The sequence below is a fragment of the Mycetomoellerius zeteki genome, unplaced genomic scaffold (assembly GCF_001594055.1).
Source record: "Mycetomoellerius zeteki isolate Tzet28-1 unplaced genomic scaffold, Tzet1.0 scaffold358, whole genome shotgun sequence".
NCBI lineage: Eukaryota > Metazoa > Arthropoda > Insecta > Hymenoptera > Formicidae > Mycetomoellerius > Mycetomoellerius zeteki.
Genome location: NW_017257347.1, coordinates 141,208 through 164,962, shown reverse-complemented (window position 1 = coordinate 164,962; position 23,755 = coordinate 141,208). Strand labels below are relative to the sequence as shown.

Here is a 23,755-nt window from a genome sequence, read left to right as displayed (position 1 = left end):
TACCAATCGGAGGAAAAACAATAAACAAAGATTAATCTAATCAAGATTAGACATACTTCTCTATCGTGACATGTCCTTTTAATAAACGCAATAAAATTTCAATTCGAAGAAAGTGGCAAATTGACGAAATTGAGGATGTGGTCTCATAATGTCTGTTTGAAAAAGCTTGAAAATCAAGCTTTATTCATCCAAAAATAGCAAACTACTTACACGACTGTTACCTACTTGATAATGTTTTAATACTCTTTACTTTGATAATCATTTTGTCACAGTTAGAAAAGATAACAATAACGAAAATAAATAAAATGGAAAGCAGAGATATATTCGGAAATGCAGCGCGTACCGTTCACCATCCGCATTATATATGCAACTTTCGCCGAAACTAATCCTACTGACCCATTGCAATCCAGCGAGATTGAAATAGGCGATTATCAGACTTCGTGAAATTTAATTGAAATTATAAAGTAACATGGCAAATTACACAACTCAAAATTATATAAAAACAAACTTTGGTTCATATTTCTGACTTTGACATTACGGATGTAATATAACGGAAAATTATACAAAGTGTCTAAAGGCTCCATGAATTAAAAATTTCAAATGAGTATCAAAAAAGGGCAATAAGTCAAGCACGCTGTTAGCGTACAAAATCTCCAATTTATATGTATATTAAATTACAATATCACATTTAAAATCTCAAACATTTCGATTCTTACAGAACCATATTCAGTGAGCAAACAATTTAACTTATAATCAATCAGTATAATAAAAATCTGCTAAATACGGTGGTGTTATTAGTTTTCATTGAAAACGTGAGGAACGTCCTTTTTCAGGTTCAAATCCTGCTTTTCACCTCTCCGTGATATATAATTTTCAAAACGAGTAGAATATTCTATATATGAAACTTACATAGTATGCGGAGGTTGCTAATATTGTTGGAAGGAAATTTAATAAATAAAATGAATTCGAAATGAGGATCCAAAATGGCGGACGTTATTTGACCATTTGACCATTTTCTGCTGTCACTAACTGCAAATTAATAATTATTGTAAAAATTCATATTCATAACTAAATGGCCGATCGTTTCGTATGATTATGGGAATAATTCCGTGAAGTATGTTACGAATAAGGTGAGATGAGAAAGAATAGGCTAATTAAGCCTAAAAAACGAAAATTAAGAAAAAAATTAAAAAAATGAATAAATTTTAAACCCAACAAAATACACAAAAAATATAAAAAAAAAACACAAAAATATATAAAACATAAAAAATACAAAATAAATAAATAAAGAGAAGACAGAAAGCCGCTATATCCACACTCGTTGTCCCAACTGAGAGCGGTTTATAGAAAGTTGGTGACAGTATAAAAATGGCCAAATGGCCATTTTGATTCCTCCATTTAGAATTCATTTTATTTATCAGATTTCCGTGCAACAATATTGGGAACCTTTGCATATTAAGTTTTACATAAAATACCTCGCACTCGAATTAAATATCGCACATCATGGAAAGAGTTTGAAAGAGTGAGAAATAAGACTTTCTGAAAAATGACGATGTTCTCCATATTTTCAATAAAAACTAATAACATCGCGTTCAGCATTTTGAAATCTATAAGATTCACTATGTTTTTTCATGTTTCCATTATTAGGCAAAAAATCGCCTTTTTTACATTGTTCCTTTTAATTATAAATAAGTTTTTATAATATTTCATAATCAGGCTTCTAAAAGATCATGGTGTAATAAAGAAAAGAGATGTGCTCTTGCGCAAGAAGATGATTAATCAATGAGGATAGTGGAACCGACAAGTGGTCGGTCATATTAATATATCAGCCAATCAGTTTTTTCCGCGATACTGTGGTATAATTTAAATACGGAAAGGACAACTAATAAATTTATTTTGTGGAGAACTACTATATTGTGACTTTTTATTATTAATAATTAAATCCCCCAGTCAATAATAATAATATACACTATTATTTATAGATTTATACATATGAAAAGGATAAAGATACATAAAAACAAATAAAATACTTAGAACTAATTAGAAAAAAACATTTCATTTTTAAAGATACCAAAAGGTTTGCGGGTTATCGCCGTGTTTTTATCCATTGTTAATGCCAATGTTTCGTGAATCTTGTCGTTCATTTCATTAGGGCAAGGAACGCATTTCATTTTCTTAATAGAATTTCACAGGTTAAATCTTTATTTTTGTAGGGGATTATTATTTATTTCTATTAAAATGTTATTTATCCTACTAGATTTACAAAACGTATTCTCTGTAGAAAGAACATCGGGTAAAAGATTTCTGACTGTTATTGGAGAATAATCTCCATAATATTCGGGTTCCTCTTTGTAGCATATTGAAAGAAAATGAGTCGAATAAATACATATCGAAATATTTTTTAATTAAATATTTTTTTTTATATTTTGTGATATAAATTTGTATAATACTAATAATACTTAATTTATGTATCTATCACTTTTGAGGTTAACCTCTTTGCCACAAGCTTTCGTCCATTTTACCACAAATTTATTGTCTTTTGTGGAAAAGAAAAAATTTAATTTTTTTTACTTTCACATTTTCACTACGATTTTTACATTCTTTAATGCTGCATGCCACCGTTCTTTACAAAAATAAATCACAAGTCATACAGTCTCAAGTTTGTTTTCTTTACAATCAGTTTCCAATATGGAAGACGATTTGTTCCAACGCCATATATGCGCAGAATGTGGATCCAAATTTGGTCTACTTCATGAGCACACCTCTTTTCTTTATTACAGCATGTAAAAGATTTAATCAAGAAGTTAGTAGCTGCAATTTTTGATTCATTAAATTAAATTTCATTTTTTTTTATAGGAAAAAATTCTTTTATGAGAAATAACTCTATAATAAAATATAGAGGAACCTACTGGGGCATAATGAAACCATGGGGTATGATAGGGTACAGCGATTTCAGCGATTTATTTCCTCCGAGCAGCATATTCCCACTTATATCAACAAAATTAATAAAGAAGCAACATTGCCAACATTCTGAAACTTTGCTTGTAAGTAAATAAAATACTGAGCGCGCGCGCGCGCGCGCAACGTTTCTAAAAAAAAATTCATATCACAATTTACTAACCCGTTATCAAGATATTAACGATAAAGCAAAATTCCAAATGGGCTATATAACCTCACTTCGACTGTCCAAAACGTGGCAACTCAAAAATGTCAATAGTACGAAGTAATAGTACGTAGTTAATTTACGTATCTTTTTTATTTTTAAGTACCATGTGATGACTGATATATATTAAATGTTATTAATATGCGGCACATCTTTCGTTTCTTACAGTTGATTTCAAGGAAAATTCACGACCAAAAGTTTTTACCGACGATTACAAAAATACAAATATATTTATTTATAACTGTAAAAAAAAATATATTTATAATTGCTTTTGCAGTAAAAAAAAACTTGTATTTTTTAAGTAGTATAGATACTCCAATGAATATTTTAGTATAAACCAAGTTGATCTAGTTATTTTTAATATGCTTAAAACTTGTTCAAACCTTACTGTGACTATTATGTATATATACCCTGGGTTCCCCTATTTGTGTAGAGATGGACGTATAGATGTGTGGGTACTGAGCCAGCCGCCAAGATTTTGCGCTGGAACGACGTGTTCAGCCTTGACACGCACGTGCAACGTCTATATACATCACAACTCATCTCGCGTAATTCATTACAAACGTTTCTATTGGCTCCTATTCCTTCAATTCATGTCCGCTTCAGCTACTTCCAATGCGATCGTAGTTCCAAATAACGAAAAGTGATTCGCAAAATCGCATGATGCGGTCACATAAGGCCATTCAGGAGGGCGGTTTTGAAGGTTCAAACTCCCCCGAAATTTTTTGTTAATTATTTTATTTTGAGAGGGTTCGTTAGAGTACATCCTGACAGCACACATCCACTTACATCGGTCGATGCCTAATAATTTTTCACTGCGTTACTAATGAGAATATTTTATCTTGAATTGGCCAATTTTAGCGATGTACTCTTTACTTTTCGACATACAACTTTACTTTTGACTTTGTGTGAGTTTTTTGCTGTTACATAAAATATTTTTTTCTTTTCGTTATAAGACCATATAAGTAATTTTTAATACTTATGTTAGTTCGAGCATACAATAACAATATTAAAGAATTAAACATTTTGCTTGTAGTAGCTGTACTGTCTTTCTTTAAAAAAATAAGTAAATGTAAAGTTACATGATGTACAAAACGTAACATTTTTCCTCTTCAAAATGAGGTACGAAGAGACATTAAAAGTTGTAAAAATATCCAAATAGAATTCATTAATGTTAAAAATTGTTGTAAATCACAACAACAAAATTGGTGCAGTAACGTTCTTTTCAGTACAATAGCAAGATCCTTTTTTTTGATCGTCATTCCGATTGGTGCACGGTACTCTGGGCTGATAAAAAAATCCCCCACCCCTCGAAAAAAAATTCCACGATACGCCCATGTATAGATAAGACCTGTTCAGTTTAGGTCCGTTTCTTTACCAACGTAAATTAACTTTACAGTTCAACTTACACTTTATCTCTTTCTAATTCTCAGAACTGGAAAAAGATGAAGAGTTAGTTAAATCGAGATTAAAATTAAACTATATAGGTGCCTTTTCATGCTGACGCTCGACGCTCATTTTCAGCGTCAAAGTAGATCACGTGATCAAAATTACCGCTTGATATTCGTCAATTTCTATCATGCGATTTATATTGACGCCGAAAATGAGCGTCGAGCTTCAGCATGGAAAGGTACCTTATTGGTAGAAACGGGCTTTAGCTGAACTTTTTGTACGATTTATCCTTTCTTTTTTTCTCTTCAATGTAGAGAGAAAAGGAAGAAAGATGAATCGTGCAAGAACTTTAGCTAAAAGGAACAGACCTATACGTATAATAAATTACTCAATAAAAAATTACTCAATAAACCTCTCGACAAATCACACATCTTTTATCAAATTGGCCGGCGCTATTTATTAATCAAGACTTTGTAAGAAAAGAGTTTAAAATAAATTTCATTTATTTTTTTCTTGCCATTTCTGATTTAGATATTATAATAGTATAGGACAGAACAGAAATAATAGTACAAAAAAAATAGGTGTAATTGATTAAATAATTATATTCTCTCTTTCCTTCTCTGTTAATGGTAATATGCATTTATCTGTGTAACGGTGAAATTAAAAATGTTGCGGTCAACTTAGTAAACTTAGATAACATTTTTACTGACAGAAACATCCCAATCAACTCTAAAAGAAACTTCCGTTATCGACATAGAATCCGCTAACACTATAAACGAATTCTTGCGGGAGAATTGAACGTTCCGTTAACTTTGGTGCGACGCGACACGTTCTGTCGATCGAACGGGAATCATTATTTTCTACATATTCGAAGGACGTTGTTGTGTCATCGTTAACCCACTTATAAGTAACAGCAATGGGCGTGACAAGGCTCGACGTATCGCCGAAAAATTTCGCATGGTGTGATTATATAGTATAGATCGAATACATGCAATGCCGAAAATAAATCGTTACTCATTATGCTTCTCATTCCTTCCATATTGTTCATTATAGTGCAAAAAAAAAATTAAAGACGGTATTTACAACTGTAAAACGTTGTGCGAGTTTTGACCGCGGAACTTCCTTGATCGCATCGCAACGACGTGATTTTCGACGCCTCGTTTGTCACCGAGGAAAGTGCAAGTTACGTTATACGCTTCGCCGAATGCAATTTGAGCACACTTTTCGCGGATATCTTCGCCGGATGATTAATCGTAGTTTTCAACGAATGTGTAGGGTGCGTTCCGTATCCACGCTCACACGCTTAAGGGAATGCTGGAGTGACCCCCAATTATCGGGACATTCGGGCAGATCGATATAAAGCTCCGTATTTACTGAACGGAATCGAAAATCCTTTTACTGAGTTTATGAAACTGAGATTAAAACCTTAAAAAGAAAGATTTATATGTTTATATCGATCTGCAAATTACATATATACAAATGCTGAGCGAAGATTCGGAATGGTAAACAAAGCAGTAATTGTGTCTAGCAGTAGGTATTCGATCTTGCAAGAGATGGCGTTGCAATATGTTAGATAAAGACAGATGTATACGTTTGAGTGAGACAGGACGATAATGTAAGCAAAGATATCACTATTATCGACTTTTTTATTTGGAATTTAAACAATTTATATTATCAATATCGATTAAGTTCAACCGTCACTCTAACATTTATGGTTATAAGCGCTCTTTTTAACCGTTTTTTTTAGTTTTTCACGCACTGTAAGCGCTCACGCTGATGTCAAGTCAAAGTTATTCTCTTTACTCTTTTTAAGCAATTGTAAACGCAGTAAAACTACCAAATAATAAAAATGTAATACCTTTTATCTAAAGTATTCAAGATATAATAATTTTTAATGATTTCCTTTGTATATCTATTTGTATAGAAAATATATTCTTTTTATTATTATAATAACATAAAATAATAAATTAATTTTTTCCTTTTAGAATGAAACTAGCCACGTAGCATAGCAACCGCTCATGAATGCTTTTTGTGTTATTTAAAAAATTACCCATTTTACATACATTTTTTTTTAAAGCAACTATGTGCTTTCTTTACACCAACTGATTCGTCTCATTATTCCGTTCACAAAAGTGTTAAAGTACAATTATTAAAAAATTAATAGTTTACGGGTTACTTAACATTTTATGTCAATATGTGTCAGAATAAAGTATAAAATATCTCGTAAACATTATTGATTTTTTGATATCTTTATTATACTTTTATATGCAGAATAATTAGAGGAATCATATTTTTAAAAAATTATACAATTTTTAATTTTAAAAAGTGGAGGTGACCTTCATATCTCTCTCTCTCTCTCTCTCTCTCTCTCTCTCTCTCTCTCTCTCTCTCTGTCTTTCTCTCTTTGACGCCTGTACTTAGAAAAAAATCAACGTGACCAAAATTCGTCCCCCTCGAAGGCGTTCCACTTTTATCTGAAACATTTTTTTGTATCATCAAAAATGAGTGAAGTACTCAAGATTTTCAAGTTAAGTGAACCACTTATATATACAGGGTGGCTCACGTAAAGTGTTTACAAGCTATTTCTGAAAGTATGTGTTAAATGAAAAATATGTTTAGACAAAAGTTTTGTGAAAACGATGGCTAAAATCTCTTAAATGTTGTGTTCATGACCTTGATAATATTTGTTAAGGTCAAGACCATTGGAGATTGTTCCTCTTATCTTCATTTTTGCATTAAAAATTCATTTTTATGTAAAACTGAAAATGAAGAGGAACAATAAATAAAATAAGAGGAACAACTTCCAATTGTCATGATCTTAACAAATGTTATAAGATCATGACCATGAACAATATTCAAAAACAAGAGAAAAATAAAAGGCATATACCACGAGCGCTCGATGTTGTACAGCGAAACTTCTTTCAAAGTCAATACATAAAATTACATTTAATTAATAAATAAATATTCAAAAGGTTTTAGCCGTCGTCTGGACACCTTGGTAATGTTAATGCCGGCGATACAATATTATACTAATTATTTATATTATTATTTATTATTTACAATATTATACTAATTATTTATATTATATATTTATTATTTATATTATTACCTGTTATATTATAACCGTTAATTAATTGTTATTGAAGAATCGTTCATTAGTAATCAATCAAAATATAAAGACGCTTTCGAGACACAAATGTGAGAGCTTATGACATGTACAGCTCGTTGCATATGTAACATATACGGATTGCGTTACAGCGAGAGTTGATACAAACAATTTTATCACTTGCTTTATAAACTTCCAATGTCAGTTTTTTCCAAGTAACGTCCCGATTGTGAGAAAAAAATATTTCGCAAATATGTGAATATGTAACGTCTTGCGTTAATGATTTTTACAGAGTATGCGATAAACAAACAGTGATATTTTTAGTTATGTGTTGTAATTGTGCACGTGTGGATAAAGATTTTGATAAATAAGACGCTATTATTAGTTTTATTCTGGATAATAAAACTTTTTGTATTATTCATCTTTCCTCTCTTTCTCCAATATCTAATTATATGTATACTTAATTCATTTTTAAGTGTAAAAAGTATAATATAGTGCAAATAATGTAAAAAATAGATTTACTCTCCATATTATGAATTAGAAGTTTCACTGTTTAAATTAAAATCCATTAACATAATGCTCTCGTGCGTTATTTTTACTACCTACTATGAGAATTTGAACATATTTTCTTCTTGATAATCTCTTTAGCAATAAATAAAAGAAAGATGTACGAAATAGTATTTCACGAAAAGAAAATTATAAAAGACGTTTCTTTCGTACACAGTATCGCATATGCGATACGCATACAATGGCCAGATAGAACTTCCTGTTCCTGATTCTGAATTTCTCCGATTTAAATTCCAGACGTGACAGATGTGATGTATCTGCAGTACATTTACGTGAAAAGATACGATTGTATTAGATATTTCTTCAGCGTTAGATATATTTCTACTTCCAAGGCTCCAATTTCAATACGGTATTTTCTTGTCACAGATAAATGATTAAAAAACTAAATTTGACATAAATTATTATCTATAGCTTAGGATAAAAAAAGACTACTTTACGTTTTCAATCAAATAAAGAACGATTCGATTTTTATGTATTAATGAGATGATTAAAATTTATGCAAATAACATTATATGTCAGAGATATATTTTATTATTTTTCAGAATGGTGAAAGAATTTGTTATAGAAATCAAATTTTTTTTCTGCTTTTCTGCTCTTTACGTGTCTTTCTAAATAGAAATGAATTGTTCGTGGATATGCATGAAAGAATCATCAAACAACTCCCGTGAATAACATGTGCCGTGATGTTATCCACATATTCACACGCATCCTTTTTGAAATCTGTACCTCCGTAAGAGGATCGTGAATGCAGTTGGTGCTAATTTAGTGCAGCATAGATATAAGTGTCACGTACGTATATGAATGTGACAATATCGCTTGTAGTTACGTAAAGCGCATGATGTACGTGCCGTCTGCATCTATTTATTTACTTCCGTAAAGTTATTGTTATTTAGCTATGTACGGAAAAGCTTAGGTATATTATGACTCGGAATTTTATTCAATAGATAAGAAATCGTCGATCTGCTTTTGACTCCAATTTGGAATTTTTTCATTACAGAAAACTTATTTACTTTTATTTTTAGTTAAAATTTTACTTGAGATAGAACTATTTTTACTTTAGATGAAACTAATCATTTCAATTTGTTAAAATTTCGTATTTCATCTACGCGCTAAAATCAATTTGTTCAAATACCAATTAAAAAGATTTCATCAATTATATAAATATAAAAGTTAAAGTTAATCCATTTCAATTTTTTTTCTAGATTTCACTTAAATAAAATTAGTCTAAATAAAGCAATTAGTTTAGCTAACGGAAGATTAAATATTCATATGCATCATTTGTTCATATTATACATATTGCGAAAGAGATAAAGACAGTACTTTGTGTTTCAATAGACATCTTGTCAGTTTTGTGCCTTATCTTCTTCATTATTATATTGCTGTCTTTATTCTCGTTTAATAGAGTATTGCATTAGAGAAGATAAATATATACATATATCTGTATAATCTTATTAAAATTATTAATCATTCGATATCTCATAATGCATATTAAAGGTAAAATCAAAACCTTAATTAAAATTTTAATGTGAGCAAATCATCATATACAATTTTATCATATACAAGATTAACATGGCATTTTTTCTTCATCATGTACAACACGAAACAATGCACAATTAAAATTATTATATGTTGTCCATTAAATTATAGACGGACGATGATTGATATATCTTACATCAATATCACTAAGCTTAGAGATATATATATATATATATATATATTGTTGAATAAGACGTGCTTATCAAAACAAGAAACATCGCGAGAGAACGTCCGTTATATCTTTTTTTACTTTAGAAAGATTAATTTACCAAGGAGGAAAAGGCACAAAGAATTGTCTTCATTCTTAAATTGTGTTCGTATTGTAATTAGATTTTCATTGTTATTAACCTATAAATAAATCTGCTCTATAAACAATATCTTCTTTGTTAATGTATAAACAATTATTTCAAATAATTTTTCAAATATGTAGGTACAAAGTATACGTTCTTCGTTCAGCAAGGAACGATTTGAAGTATGACTTTTAAACTATGGATTAATATGAAAATAATTTCAATCATTGCCCGTCTGTAATTTAATAGACGACACAATTTCAGCGAAGAAAGCAATATTTTAATATGAACGTTACGAACAGATAATTATTTTAATATACATAGATTTATATATAGATTGTTATAATGATTAAAATTTTAAATTAAAAATAAATAAAAGCCTCAAAAGAATTTTTATAGGATAATATATAGTAGCATATTTATCGATAAGACGTGTGCTTATAAGATGTTGACATGCACAAAAGTCACAGAAAGAATGCAAAGATAAAAGACGCAAAGATATTTTTTATATTGTAGAAATAAGATACTCACGAAATATTTTCGAAGATACTTTCGAAATTTGGTGCTGATTTGTGAGATATAAAATATTGCCTAGAGTGTATGTCTAGATAATTATCCACGAAAAAAAAGAAAAGAGAAAAAGGAAAATAAAGAAAGGGAACAGGATGTGAATTGACCAGAATCCACTAAGCGCGCTGCGCACCGGCTGACAGGTTCGTCCAGTCAATCCCACGACATCATTTCATTCCTCCTGGACCGTTTGTGTCTTCTTATTGCTTTTTTGATCATAAAAAAAAGAAACAAGACGAGTCACTCACGCGTACGCGACGCACACGCGTGCGATCTCTGTTACTCGTTGGCGTGTCGCGCGCTATCTCATACCAGCCGTGCCTTTCGAGCCGAGTGTACGGTGTAAACTGATTATTGCTGTGCACGCTCGTACGTTCACTCGTACAGTCGTACGAGATTCCCACCAGCTATCTGACACGAGTCGTCACGAGTTCAATTGGTCGGTGTGTACCGGACAACGACGAGTCACACGTTACAAGAGAAAACTCCTGTCTCCTATGAGTTTCCTTAAAAGGATATTCTATTTAGGTTTAAAAAATTGCTTTTTTTTATATTTCAAAAGTTTGAAGTCTTGAGAACACATCTGTGAAACAAATGTAAATTCGAATATATACTTACAGACTCTAAAGTGAAGGAGTAGATAAAAAAAAACGAAGCGCGTGAACTAGAATGGGCAATGACTCGTAAGAATGAAAAAATTTGCTGACAAACACTTGTATGAAGGAATAGAAAGCATATTTATGATCCTAACTGATAAGGTATAGTTCAATCTGTAATTGTAATATGTAAATATAAAATAACAAAATGAAAAACTTCAAATTCATTTTTCTCGAAAAATGTTTTTCTCGAAAACCCGTGGTTTTTTGATTCGATCGAACAGAAAAAAATCGCAGGGATCCATATCGGGTGAATTCGATGGCTGTTGGATGGTATTCGTTTCGTTCTTGGTCAAAAATTCACGGATGTTGCAAATTCAACTCCGTTTTTAAAATTGTAAAAAATCGAAAACCATGCAGAGGTAGATGTACTCAAGACGGCGTAACTTTTACAAATGTCAAGCTATGGCGATAAAATTTGGTGGAAATGTCAATGATAGATGTGGCAACCTAACCAAAAAAACAGAACTCAAATCAGCTGACTCAGAGCATCACCTGGTGGTAATTCCGGGAACTTTTTGATTAAGCTATTATAGAATAGCTATAAGTAAAAAAAAATATAAGCCAATGTAAGTCGGCACTGGATGGTAATGTAAAACTTGTGTGTATTATTAACAGTAATTAATAATTACAGACGTTTCACGGGGGTGAAACTTTATCATTAAACTTAAAACTTTATCATTATCATGATAATGACAATGCGATTTATTCTTCTTTTAGTATAAAAGAATAATTTTTGTAGATTTAAGAAATGATTTAGTTAATTTTTGATTATATATTTTTGAAAGAAAGAAATTTTTATTTAAACACATTTTTTTTACATTTAAATAAATTAATTTCCTTCATTTAAAAAAATAAAAATTACTTTTATTTACGTTACATTTCAAATCAACAAAATCTTTTTTAGAATTTAAAAACTCATAATTATAGGAAAAATCATTTTCTGTATTTAAAAAAATATTTCATTAAATTTATCAATGTTTTTCTTCAATCCAACAAATATTTCTTTTATTTTAGAAAAATAATTCAAAGAAATATATTTCTTTAAGTTATAAACAAAATTTTTTTTCTCCGTGTGTTATTGTAATTCTTCTTATACTTATTTGTAATGCAGTCTATAAATTTGTAGAATTTCTTTACAAATTGTAATGTTTTTCTTCTTTTAAACTTCTCAAAATTTCGTTAGAGATTTACTGTGAATTATATTAATCTTGAAATTATTTCATTTCAGATTCATACATTAGTCTATAACACAGAAGTCCCAAATTTTATAAAAATAAATACAATAGCCAACAATCGTCATAATGTGTTAAATTTTAACCATCAAATCTGTAATGTTGAGCCAAAGTTATAAACGTTGTTACCTGTGCAAACCGACGTATTAATTCAGAAATATAATTTATTCTAAATAGTGAAATAGATTAAATGATGGCAAAGCTGTCTTGACGGAGATTAAAGGAGAGATAGTCTTTAAGGAACAAACGTATGTTTTGTAACGAGTAAAGAGTTCCTGCAGGAGTGGGAGAGAGTATAGTATTAAGTGGGAGAGCCTCCCTCTAAAATGGAAACATTTGGTAATTTTTCTGTGTTACTCTATTAATGCTGAACTTGTATTTTTTTATGTGAATCATCTCTGAAGTCATTCATTTGTAATACACGATGGTTCTATATCCAAGTTTTAAATTTCTCAGAGATGTCCTTAATATACGGGATTGTGAAACATTTAGTGGAGAGATTAATATTTTGATCCGCATTATAAACCGTATTACTACTTTTTTTTACAATGATAATTAATTCGGTTGTTAATGGTTAAAAATATATTAGATCCAAAGAGTATATTTTTTTTTAATTTTACGTTTTATTGTACGTTTTATGTTACGTTTTATATTCTCTATTCTTTTTCGGAACTCGAAATCATATGAAATCATCAGTATACTTTTCTACAGACATTAGCGATGTTTATATGAGAGTATAGACACTACGTTTAGACAAATAATTGAAACGATATATATTAAACAAAGAAATAATATTATGTCAGCCAGATCACGAAAATATTGCTGCATTGGTCAGAAGTCGACTCTTCTAGTCGCGTTAACAATCAATGGCATTCATCAGCTTGTGCTCATGTTTCCTTAAAAATGATACTATGGCGCGCGCGCGCGATGTCCGGACTTTATCTACCTAGCATCAAATTTATGCTAACGTTTCAGAACGAGAATATCGAATGGCCGGTAAGAAAGGCGGAGAACAGGGAGAACGCGAGGTTCAAAATCGATCGAGAGCTCAAGCAGTCTGCACAGATTCTAAAACCTGTTTCTCTGGTGTACTGTTTACGGAGAGGTCTCCCATAAAAAAAAAAGTCTGTAATTTGACGATAAAACTTCAATACGAAGTATATGTACGTGTGAAATTTATAATGTACGCACGAGTGAAACTATGTGGAACAAGAGGAACGATAAAGAAATTATGTGTTCGATCGTGCTCGAATAATCCGTATCAGATTGACAGTACCAAACCCAAGCCTTTCGAAAACATTCCAGGGCCAAGAGCCTTACCCGTTATTGGAACGCTGTACAAATATCTGCCTTTCATCGGTAAGAATAATATGCAGTATTTCGATAATTAACTAAAAACATTTATTGTTAACTGAAAATTTAATATTTTTGTTTTTTAATTCACTTTCTGTATTTTCCTTTTTACCATTAAGCTATATTAAGAAATGGATTCTGATTCTATATACAACTTTGCTCCTATATTTTTGCATATTCCCAAATACAATATTACACTCATTTAGTCATTTATCTCTTTTATATACCGATAGATTAATCTTATCAAATGTATGTTAACGGTATAGGTGAATACAATTTCACGAAGCTGCACACGAACGGCTTATTAAAATTGAAACGTTACGGACCTCTGGTGCGCGAGGAAATAGTACCAGGTCAGCCAGTCGTGTGGGTATTCCGACCGGAAGATATCGCAGAAATTTTCAAAGCTGAGACGGGTCTGCATCCTAAGAGAAGATCGCACTTGGCTCTTCTCAAGTATCGAAAAGACAGAAGTAATATCTACAACAGTGGAGGTCTTTTACCGACGTAAGAATCGTTCTCACAAAATTTCAATACATCATACTACGATATATCACGATATTTGTAAAAATCGGTAAAGGAACACTTTGTATTCCAGTAACAATAGAATTTAAAAAACGCAGAAATTAGTAGGGATTTAATATTTTATTCATTATTTAGAAATGGCACCGAGTGGTGGAGGCTGCGTCGCGAATTTCAGAAGGTCCTTAGTAAACCACGCAATATTGTCGATTATCTGGAGGATACTGACGCAGTTGTTCAAGAGTTCGTGCGGCTCTGCTCCCGCGAAAAACCAAACGATTTCTTACCTTTATTCTCACGTCTTTTTCTCGAACGTAATATCCTTCCATCTGGATAAATTATTCCATTCATTAGCATTAATAATTTTAGCAGAAAATATTCGTAATATTAATAAAAGAAGTGTTATGTATATAAACGTCATCGGCATAAATTTTCAGTGATTTGCCTCGTGACTTTTGATGTAAAAATGGGAAGTTTATCGAAAGAAGAAAAACATCCACATTCCAGAAGTTCAAGGCTGATCAAAGCAGCTCTTATGACAAATAGTGTAATTTTAAAATTAGATAACGGCCCAATGTTTTGGCGATTTTTTGAAACACCATTATACCGAAAATTGCGTAAGGCGCAGAATTATATGGAGAAGTGAGTACACCATTATGACCACGAGATAACCCCGCTCGTATATATACTAACAATAAAATATAAGAAAAGACCTATAAACGAGCAAAGTAGATGCATATATCTGACAGTATTTTTAATTTTACAATATAAGAGGGACGTTTCGACTTACTCAGCCATCATAAAGATTTAATCCACACACAGAAAAATACGCAAGTAATAATTACTCTATGCAAGCAATAATTACTTATTTCAAGTATTTCAAAAGTTCATATATAAAAGTTCTATCATAAGTTCATCAGAAGCATTACATTTATTCAAAATATATTCTGAATCCTAATAAGTTTAATATACTTCAATCAAGTTTATTAAATTAAAACAAATTCAATTTGCCTATTATAAAAAGTTCGTTTCTTCGATCAATTTTATAATATTCTTCAAAAGAAAATAAATTCTTGTTTTGAGTACGTAATAATGAGTTTTTCTAAAATTTTGTAATAAGTAGATATATTTTAAGATTATTATCAAGAAAATATTCTTTGTTAAAGATAATCGTTGCTCAAAAGAAAGAAAATATATTGAGTAATCACTTTTCTTAGCAATAGATTGATATCTTTCTGTGTGCATATAAACACTTACTCGGCTATCTTCAGCCATCATAAAGATTTAATCCATATAAAGAATTTAAAAAAAAACATGATACTAAAACAAATCACGTAGGTGGCATCGCAATTTTACAACCAATAATTTTTTATAATATGATTGGAAATAAGACTGTTTTATGTGAGTACATCACCTAAATAAGCTCCACTTGACAGTCGAAGTTAAATGTTGAATTAATACATATACATATGTACGTATTCTTTTTAATTAAATGAATTTATTTCATAATAGACAAAGATGTATGTTTATGTTTTTAATTTTTCAATAATATCAAAATATGATTTATCCAACAGTTCCGTACTTTTCTTAGATCAAGACCGTTTTTTTGTTCTTTAATGTATAAAACTTCCGAGATTCTTTTGTAATATTTCAGTTCAAAGTCCATGATTTTAATGTCATTCCATTCAAATTTATGATTAAATTCCAAAATGTGCTGAGAGATGACCAAGTGTTTGGATAAATCCATTCTAATGTTTCTGATATGTTCGTTTAATCTTGATTTTAATTTTGTCTTTGTTCCATATAAGAAGCGTTACAATCGCCGCAATACAATTTATATAACGTTATTGTTGTCTGTCGATAAAATAGCTGTCTTTTTGTGCCTTTATAAGCATATTTAATTTATTAAGGTATTTACCCACGATATATTTTTCTTTGTTTATCACAGCTACAACCCCATTTCAGATATGTTTTTTATATACAAGATAGTTATGTATTTGTTAGTCTCAACATTATTATTGTTAATGTTCTTGTGCATTGTAACGTCTTTGTTCATTGTAGAATTAAAAAGCCTTTTAAGCCTATTGTATATTGATTTTATAATACGTTTATATGGATTGAATCTTTATGATGGCTGAAGATGGGGAAAGATAAGTAAGCCGAAACGTCCCATCTTTATATTGTAAAATTAAAGATATTATCAAAAGCAAATATACATCTATTTTGCTCGTTTATAGGCTTTTTCTTATATTTTATTATATACAATTATAAATTGCTCATTAATACAGACATAAAATATTAATCGTCATGCCCTCGAATCATTGGATAAAATATTCGATCATTTCATAAATAATGCAAAATTTCAAGTTTGCATTAACATTATTTTTTGCATTAGCATTAATAGTTTAAGCAAGTCACTGATTGTATATGTATAATATAATAGAATCAGTAGAACTATTAAAATATACCAATGACATATATTAAGACAGAGTTTTCTGCAGTGAAACAGAATATAATGAATTATTAAGCAAGAGGGAAAAGTACATTATTTAAAATTTAATTTAAATAATAATAAGACTGTTAAGAAAAATTAAAACGAAACACGGGTTAGAAATTCAAGATGTTTTTGCTCAAATGAATAATTTAATATCTAAAAGATTTGAATAAGCAGATCGACACAGAATTGCTTTCGGAGATATTTTTCGATCTTTGATCCTTTTTCTACTTATCGTTAGTTACTCCTTCTGTCCTTCCCAGTTGCCCCCTCCTAGTTCTGTTACTTCGGTTCCTTACTTTTAAGCTCTAGACACAATGCAAAGCAACAGCGACAAGAACAGCGATAGGAATAGTATATTAGAAATAACTCCGATAAAATCATATAGAAATAACTCGTCGAAAATTTATTGCCTTATTCTGTGTTCCTATGTGCATTGACATATGCCATATGCATTCCCGAATGTTGGATTCCTCTGAGGTTTCTTTCTGCTATCACTATTGCTCTCAAGGTAATCGCCTCGCATTGCGTTTAGGGCTTTACTAGTTTACGCGATTCTGAAAAATCAATGCTCTGGAATCACATACATTTGTTTCACATTGAAAGAAAAAAAAATGAATCATAAGATTAATATTCATATTCGATTTAAGAAGTTTTATTGCGTTTGGAGCATATAATTTATTATATTAAAAGAGCCTGAAGTTTTTGACATCAGAATTGTTATGTATTACTAACATTCATTTATAGTTACTTATAAAAGATTTATCTATATATATATTTTGTGTGTGTGTGTGTGTGTGTGTGTGTGTGTGTGTGCGCGCGCGCGCGCGCGTGTGTGTGTTGTGTGTGTGTGTGTGTGTGTGTATATTAAAACTTCAATTATTTTTTAAAAAAAATTAAAGAATAATTGTAAAAAGAGGTATTGTTTTCATTATCTTTTACAATGTGCAATATAGTAACTGAATTGTAACAAAAATATTTAAAATCAATTTTGTATTCAAAAACGCACATGTGCATGCATGAATTTGATATTAAATATGATGTAATTGAATCGAGCACCACAAAAAAGTTGGCACATATAGGGCCAGTTTCACCAAGCCAATTAAGCTTAATCGATGATTAACTGTCAATCGCAATTGGCCAATTCTACTAAACAACAAACGCGATTGGTCAGTCAATGGCCGATTAAGTTAACTGGCGTTGGTGAAACTGGCCTATAAGAGAGATGTGAAGTTGCCAAATGCAGATCACTTAAGTTATTTTTTTAGTATGTTTCGCATTTGGTACTAATTAATTTGTACAGTCAGAGCCTAAAAGGTTGCAACACTTTTTTTTTAATTTTTAAAAAAATTATTATGACAATCTCACAGTGACATCATATTTTCTTCCTGACTATTGTGATTCTATTGTATGCGATATGTGAATGTGACCCTTTGCTACGGGGGAATAAATTGTTTGCTCTAAACGCGATAAATATTTGTATTCTTTAATCGAATATGAATATTAATCTTACGATTAATTTTTCTACAATGCAAAACAATGCTGCTTGCAGCAGAACACAACAGTTTTGCAATCGTTTTACGATTGTCTACAGAGATAGGATCATTCCTCTGGATCTGAAAGTATAATTCAATCAGCGTGAAGAAAACTTTCAACAGTTGCAAAATAAACGTTATCTACTGAACGCAACCGATGTATGCAATTTCAAAATCCCAAGCATTGATTTTCAGAATATCGAGTGAATCGAGTAACGATCAGTAATGAATCAGTTGTTTCAATGTGAGGATTACTTCAATCGAATTATGTATCAATAATGAATGTGTTGTTCGGTAAATAACAATTACTTGAATCGAGTTTAATATGTATGTACCGAGTTCGAAACTGAATTCTTTCGCGCACAGCTCTGGTGCAAGAATAATAAAACAGACCTAATATATTTATAAAGTAACAAGATATAACTCGCAAACAATTGATACGTATGTAGTATGTACTTACCAAGGAAGTTGGAAGAAACTCAGGTATAAGTACTCATTCTCGAGACGAATTTCGTACGGTTTGGTACGATTCTGCGCAGACACCAAACGGCCATTTATGATTTAAACATTTGCACCACGGTAATTTTGAAGTGACATGTCGAGGACTTATCCACGAGAATTTCTTCCGACATTGACGAGGTACTCGTACTTATTAAAGATCGTTGATTTTATGGAAGTTCGCATCACTATAAAAATTTAAATTATTAAGAGTAAAAAAGCTGATAATATAGTACTATTTTATTTCAATTTTATGATTTATTAGTATCCTGACATACCTACGCCTAATTCTAATAACCGCGGCAACATATGGTCTGTTTTCTCTGTCTCTCTTTCGACAAATATCAAACGTACATATACCCTTTATATTCAAGTTCCAATTTTCCAAACTTCCAAAAGTGTACACTAGTTCAGCCACAGAAATCAGATTTTAACAGATGCGCAACAGCGCCCATGGCGGTTTCTTTCGTCATGAAGTTAACCGCGAATGGTTCGATTCAGGGAGTCGATTGTGTATCTTGCAATGAGGTGAAAATTACAAAAGTGAGCAAATTCACTAGTTATTGACCAATTAAATTATGAATATTCTAGTGAATTTGCTCACTTTTGTAATTTTCACCTCATTTCGAGAGATACACAATCGGCCTCCTGGATTTATTAGTCCATTATAAATATATTTGATTCTTGTTTAAAAAAAAAAGTGATAAATTGAAACAAAATTGATTGTACATACATATCATTGTCGAAGTTTTTGAAACATATAAAGATAATGATGTATCATAAAATAATTGTTGGTTTAAATAAATTTTTTATACATAAATCTTTGAATTTCTCTAAATTTTGTCAAAATTAGATTCAACAAACTATAAAATAATTAACAAATGCATATCAATTTTTCTTTTTTTTTTTTTAATGCTGTTTTTATACAAAGAGTCACAAAAAATCTTTGTATTATTTATGAAAGGATCATGACATTGACATAAATTTCTATCGAAACTTTATTCATGATTTACTCAATTTTAATTTATAACTTTTGGGGATACACACAGAATAGCGTTGCAAATGGTTACTCAGAGAAATCAAGATGCGTCAATATGTCGAAAACCGTCTCTTCTCAAGGAATATTTAAAGAATGAAACTTTAGACATCAAAGATATCGTAGGAATGGCATGTGATATGTTGCTCGCTGGCGTAGATACTGTAAGTTTTCAATAGACTTATAAATTAAATGAATATTCAATTTTTATAAGCCTAGTCCGGTTTCTTTTTGATTGACTTATGCATGAGTTTTATATTATTTTAGACGACATACAGTATGTCGTTCGCCTTGTATCATCTTGCAAGAAATGCAAGTGTACAAGAAAAACTGAGATTAGAGGCTGCGGCTTTGTTAACGGATCCTACGTCTCCTATAACGGCGGAAATCCTAAGGAACGCTACATACACTAAGGCTGTAATAAAAGAAACTTTCAGGCTAAATCCTCTCTCTGTAGGAATAGGTCGTATCCTGCAAACTGATGTAGTTCTGAGCGGATATCACATTCCTGAAGGAGTAATGTAGTTTTGCTTATTAATAAATGCCTTTTATTTTTAAAAATAGTTAAAAATAGTGACGTAAAAGACAGATCCTTTAAGAGAAAATCTTATTGAAACGTTTCAGACTGTAGTGGTGACACAAAATCAAGTGATTTGTCGACTTCCCGAGTATTTTGACGAACCAAATTCATTCCGACCAGAGAGATGGTTACGTGATAACAATGACAGAGTAAACAAACTGAAAGAAAAGTTTATCAATCCATATACTGTATTGCCTTTTGGCCATGGTCCACGATCGTGCATTGCAAGACGATTCGCTGAACAAAATTTGCAAGTTGTCTTACTCCGGGTAAATATCTTAATTCATTATGTACCATTCTTCATAACATATCGCATAATGCACAATCACATGATGATTCAATAAATTCTTTTCAGATCTGCAGAAACCTGCGGTTTACATGGTGCGGAGAATCTCTTGATTCGATTTCGTTACTAATCAATAAACCTGACGGACCTATTAAACTGAGATTTGAAAATCTACATGCCTAGAAAAAACAAGTCATTGAGACTGTAACAACAGAGAACTCTTAAAAACACTTCTTGTATCAGAAAACAACATTTATTATATTCTACTTGAGAATAAAATTGTTTTTCGATTAATTCAATAGATACAGCGATAAAAATAACTATAAGATTGATATGACGCGCTGATAATAACTTATCGAATGCGAAAATTAAACGTTTTGCAAATGAGTTCTAATTGTAGGTCATGTATTTTGGTGTTGCAGAGAATTTGGCGTACGATTTGATGACTTTGTTAACTGCCTCGAGGAAGTCCTTCTCCGTTGCAACCTTGCGTCGTGCACGGATCGCAAACATACCAGCTTCGGTACAGACCGATCTTATTTCAGCGCCTGTACTGTTAGGGCACAAACGAGCGAGCAATTCGAACCTGATATCCCTCTCGACGCTCATTGAACGCGCGTGAATCTTGAAAATATGCGTGCGTCCCTCAAGATCCGGCAAACCAAATTCTATCTTTCTGTCCAAACGACCCGGTCGCATTAGTGCAGGATCCAACGTATCCGGCCTGTTCGTTGCCATTAGAACTTTTATATTACCTCGCGGATCGAAACTGAAAAAAAATTAACATTAGATGGCAGCTTTTTTTAAGAATAAACGGGACAATTTACCCATCTAATTGATTTATTAACTCCAGCATGGTACGTTGGACCTCGTTATCGCCACCAGCACCATCATCAAAACGAGCACCTCCAATGGCATCGATTTCATCGAAGAAGATCAAACATGCCTTTTTACTTCGTGCCATTTCGAATAGTTCTCTTACCATTCTAGCACCCTGCAAAATAATTATATACATTATTCATATAGATTCTTGCTTACTTACAACTGCTATAACAGCTTTCTTTACACAGCATCTAACATACCTCACCAACATATTTCTGAACTAATTCTGAACCAATGACACGAATGAAACAGGCATCTGTTCTATTAGCTACCGCTCTAGCACATAAAGTCTTTCCTGTGCCTGGAGGTCCAAACAACAAAACACCTTTTGGTGGTTCAATACCAAGATTGACAAATTTCTCTGGCTATAATTAATATTCATTACATTAATATTTGTTATACTTTGTTAACAAGTGTAATGTATGACTATATTATATTATATAATAGTAAGATTATAAACCAACATGTAATAGGGGAGTTTCAACGACTTCTCTCAATTTCTCAATTTGTTCTTTGCAGCCACCAACGTCGCTATAGGTAACATCAGGCTTCTCTTCCACTTGCATCATTGTCACAGTAGGATCAATTTTAGATGGCAGAGGAATATGAATTTGATACTTGTTGCGATCTACTCCTACCCTCATACCTTCCTCTATATCTGTTGGCGCTACAGAATCTGCCAAGTCAACTACAAACTTTGCAAACTGCTTCACATTTATTATATACTTTGGATCGTCAGAATCTGCATTTATGATTTTGGTACAGCGTGCCACTTGCAGAGGTTGTTCATTTTGTAGAGTTTGTTTGTCAGCCGCCAAGTCCCAAAGTGCTGGTGGTGCCAAACCAGTATCAGACTCTTTGATCCCAGTTAATTCATTCACGCGTTTGATAATTGTTTGGATATCCTCTTCAACAGCCTTAATACTTTTCGTATATTGTCCTTGGCCCTAATTAAAACAAAAAAATTTACAAGGATTCTAAACAAACATTCATACAGCAACTGAGCATTCATCTTGGTATTTTGATTTTAAATTTCCCTTTTAACAACAACATAACGATGAGTAACTCACGTAAGTCTTCAATAAAGCGATGTCGCCTTCATCTAGTGCTGAAAATTCAAGAGACAGCCTTTAGGAAATAGAAATTATTGCAAAAGATGGACAATAAAGTCATCAGAAATGGAGCTCACATTTTATCTCCTTCTCTTCTTTCTCCTCCTCATTCTTCACCTTTCGCATATCTTCTCCTAGATGATCCGGCATGTTCACTCTTGTTAAATCGTTCTGCTTGCTCACACTACACTATGCTTTTGACGTTCGTTATTAATTAGGGAAGTTAACAGTTCTGAGAAAGACTCCAACAGATTCCAAGAATCTCTTTGAGGTTACGTTCCTTTCTTCTAATGCTTCTGATTACAAGCAAAATCAGTAGTATAGAGAACCTCCGAAGCGACATCTGTTGCGGATGAATGATGATCAAATTAGGTCTGTACGTGTTGCTTGCACTATGACTAAAGGTGCATTCACATGCAAGCATCAAGCGTCAAGCAGCAGAGCAGCAACCAATCAGCGAAGCAATGGCTGCGTTCAGCAGACTCAACAGTTTTGCAACCGTTTTATGATTGTCTGCTGAGATAGGACCATTCTTCTAGATCTAAAAGTATGATCCAATTAGCGCGAAGGAAACTTCCAACAGTTGCAAAACAAACGTTCTGCTGAACGCAGCCAATATTTACAGTGGCGTTAAAAATACCGCCTTGCTGGGGTGCGTTCCAAAACTCGACTCTATCAACTCCGAGTATCATTTATCCTTGTTCTTCACCGAACAAGGATAAAAGGTACTCGGAGTTGATAGAGTCGAGTTTTGGAACGCACCCTAGGGCTACTGTCACCAAGCCATCACACGTACAAAAATTTTAGTCGGAATCGTAAGGCTGTAAGCAAATCGGCCAATCACAGTCGAGCGTTTTGAAACGCGAGATCGTAATTTTGATTGTGATTGGTTGATTTGCTTGAGACCTTACGATTACGACTAAAATTTTTGTACGTGTGATG

The 23,755-nt window shown here is 31.8% G+C and overlaps 3 protein-coding genes across 5 annotated transcripts in view; 1 reads left to right on the top strand and 2 right to left on the bottom strand.

The window, feature by feature from the left end:
• The window catches only part of LOC108725735 (sphingomyelin phosphodiesterase), a 45,550-nt gene extending 34,571 nt beyond the window's left edge, over positions 1–10,979 (bottom strand). Inside the window, exon 1 of one of the 3 annotated variants that reach the window (XM_018452933.1) lies at positions 10,758–10,979. The gene's annotated coding sequence lies outside the window, so the exon portion shown is untranslated. Of the gene's footprint in view, positions 1–10,585; positions 10,734–10,757 lie in introns of those variants that run through there. The other 2 variants (XM_018452936.1, XM_018452935.1) reach the window with 2 other exon arrangements.
• Positions 10,980–13,570: 2,591 nt separating this feature from the next.
• Positions 13,571–21,019, top strand: dib (Cytochrome P450 302a1, mitochondrial). The gene is made up of 8 exons (XM_018452931.1): positions 13,571–13,874; positions 14,135–14,375; positions 14,529–14,704; positions 14,828–15,032; positions 19,967–20,117; positions 20,221–20,469; positions 20,578–20,802; positions 20,889–21,019. The coding sequence occupies exons 1-8, from the start codon at positions 13,697–13,699 to the stop codon at positions 21,000–21,002; spliced, it is 1,539 nt and encodes a 512-aa protein (XP_018308433.1). The 5' UTR covers positions 13,571–13,696; the 3' UTR covers positions 21,003–21,019.
• A 170-nt stretch (positions 21,020–21,189) lies between these two features.
• Positions 21,190–23,141, bottom strand: Rpt1 (26S proteasome regulatory subunit Rpt1). Its single transcript, XM_018452932.1, has 6 exons — positions 22,891–23,141; positions 22,772–22,809; positions 22,166–22,648; positions 21,902–22,066; positions 21,647–21,813; positions 21,190–21,588 (listed from the first exon to the last, which is right to left on the bottom strand). The coding sequence occupies exons 1-6, from the start codon at positions 22,961–22,963 to the stop codon at positions 21,210–21,212; spliced, it is 1,305 nt and encodes a 434-aa protein (XP_018308434.1). The 5' UTR covers positions 22,964–23,141; the 3' UTR covers positions 21,190–21,209.
• Between the last annotated feature and the right edge of the window lie 614 nt (positions 23,142–23,755).

Bases quoted from the DNA above. Each gene is read 5' to 3' on its own strand.
- dib (XM_018452931.1), top strand. From the start codon at position 13,697: ATGTACGCACGAGTGAAACTATGTGGAACAAGAGGAACGATAAAGAAA. The intron at 20,118-20,220 runs GTAAGTTTTCAA...ATATTATTTTAG, and splicing joins TGCTCGCTGGCGTAGATACT to ACGACATACAGTATGTCGTT. The intron at 20,803-20,888 runs GTAAATATCTTA...AATTCTTTTCAG, and splicing joins TGCAAGTTGTCTTACTCCGG to ATCTGCAGAAACCTGCGGTT.
- Rpt1 (XM_018452932.1), bottom strand. From the start codon at position 22,963: ATGCCGGATCATCTAGGAGAAGATATGCGAAAGGTGAAGAATGAGGAG. The intron at 22,810-22,890 runs GTGAGCTCCATT...TTGAATTTTCAG, and splicing joins AGAAGAGAAGGAGATAAAAT to CACTAGATGAAGGCGACATC. The intron at 22,649-22,771 runs GTGAGTTACTCA...TGTTTTAATTAG, and splicing joins TCGCTTTATTGAAGACTTAC to GGCCAAGGACAATATACGAA.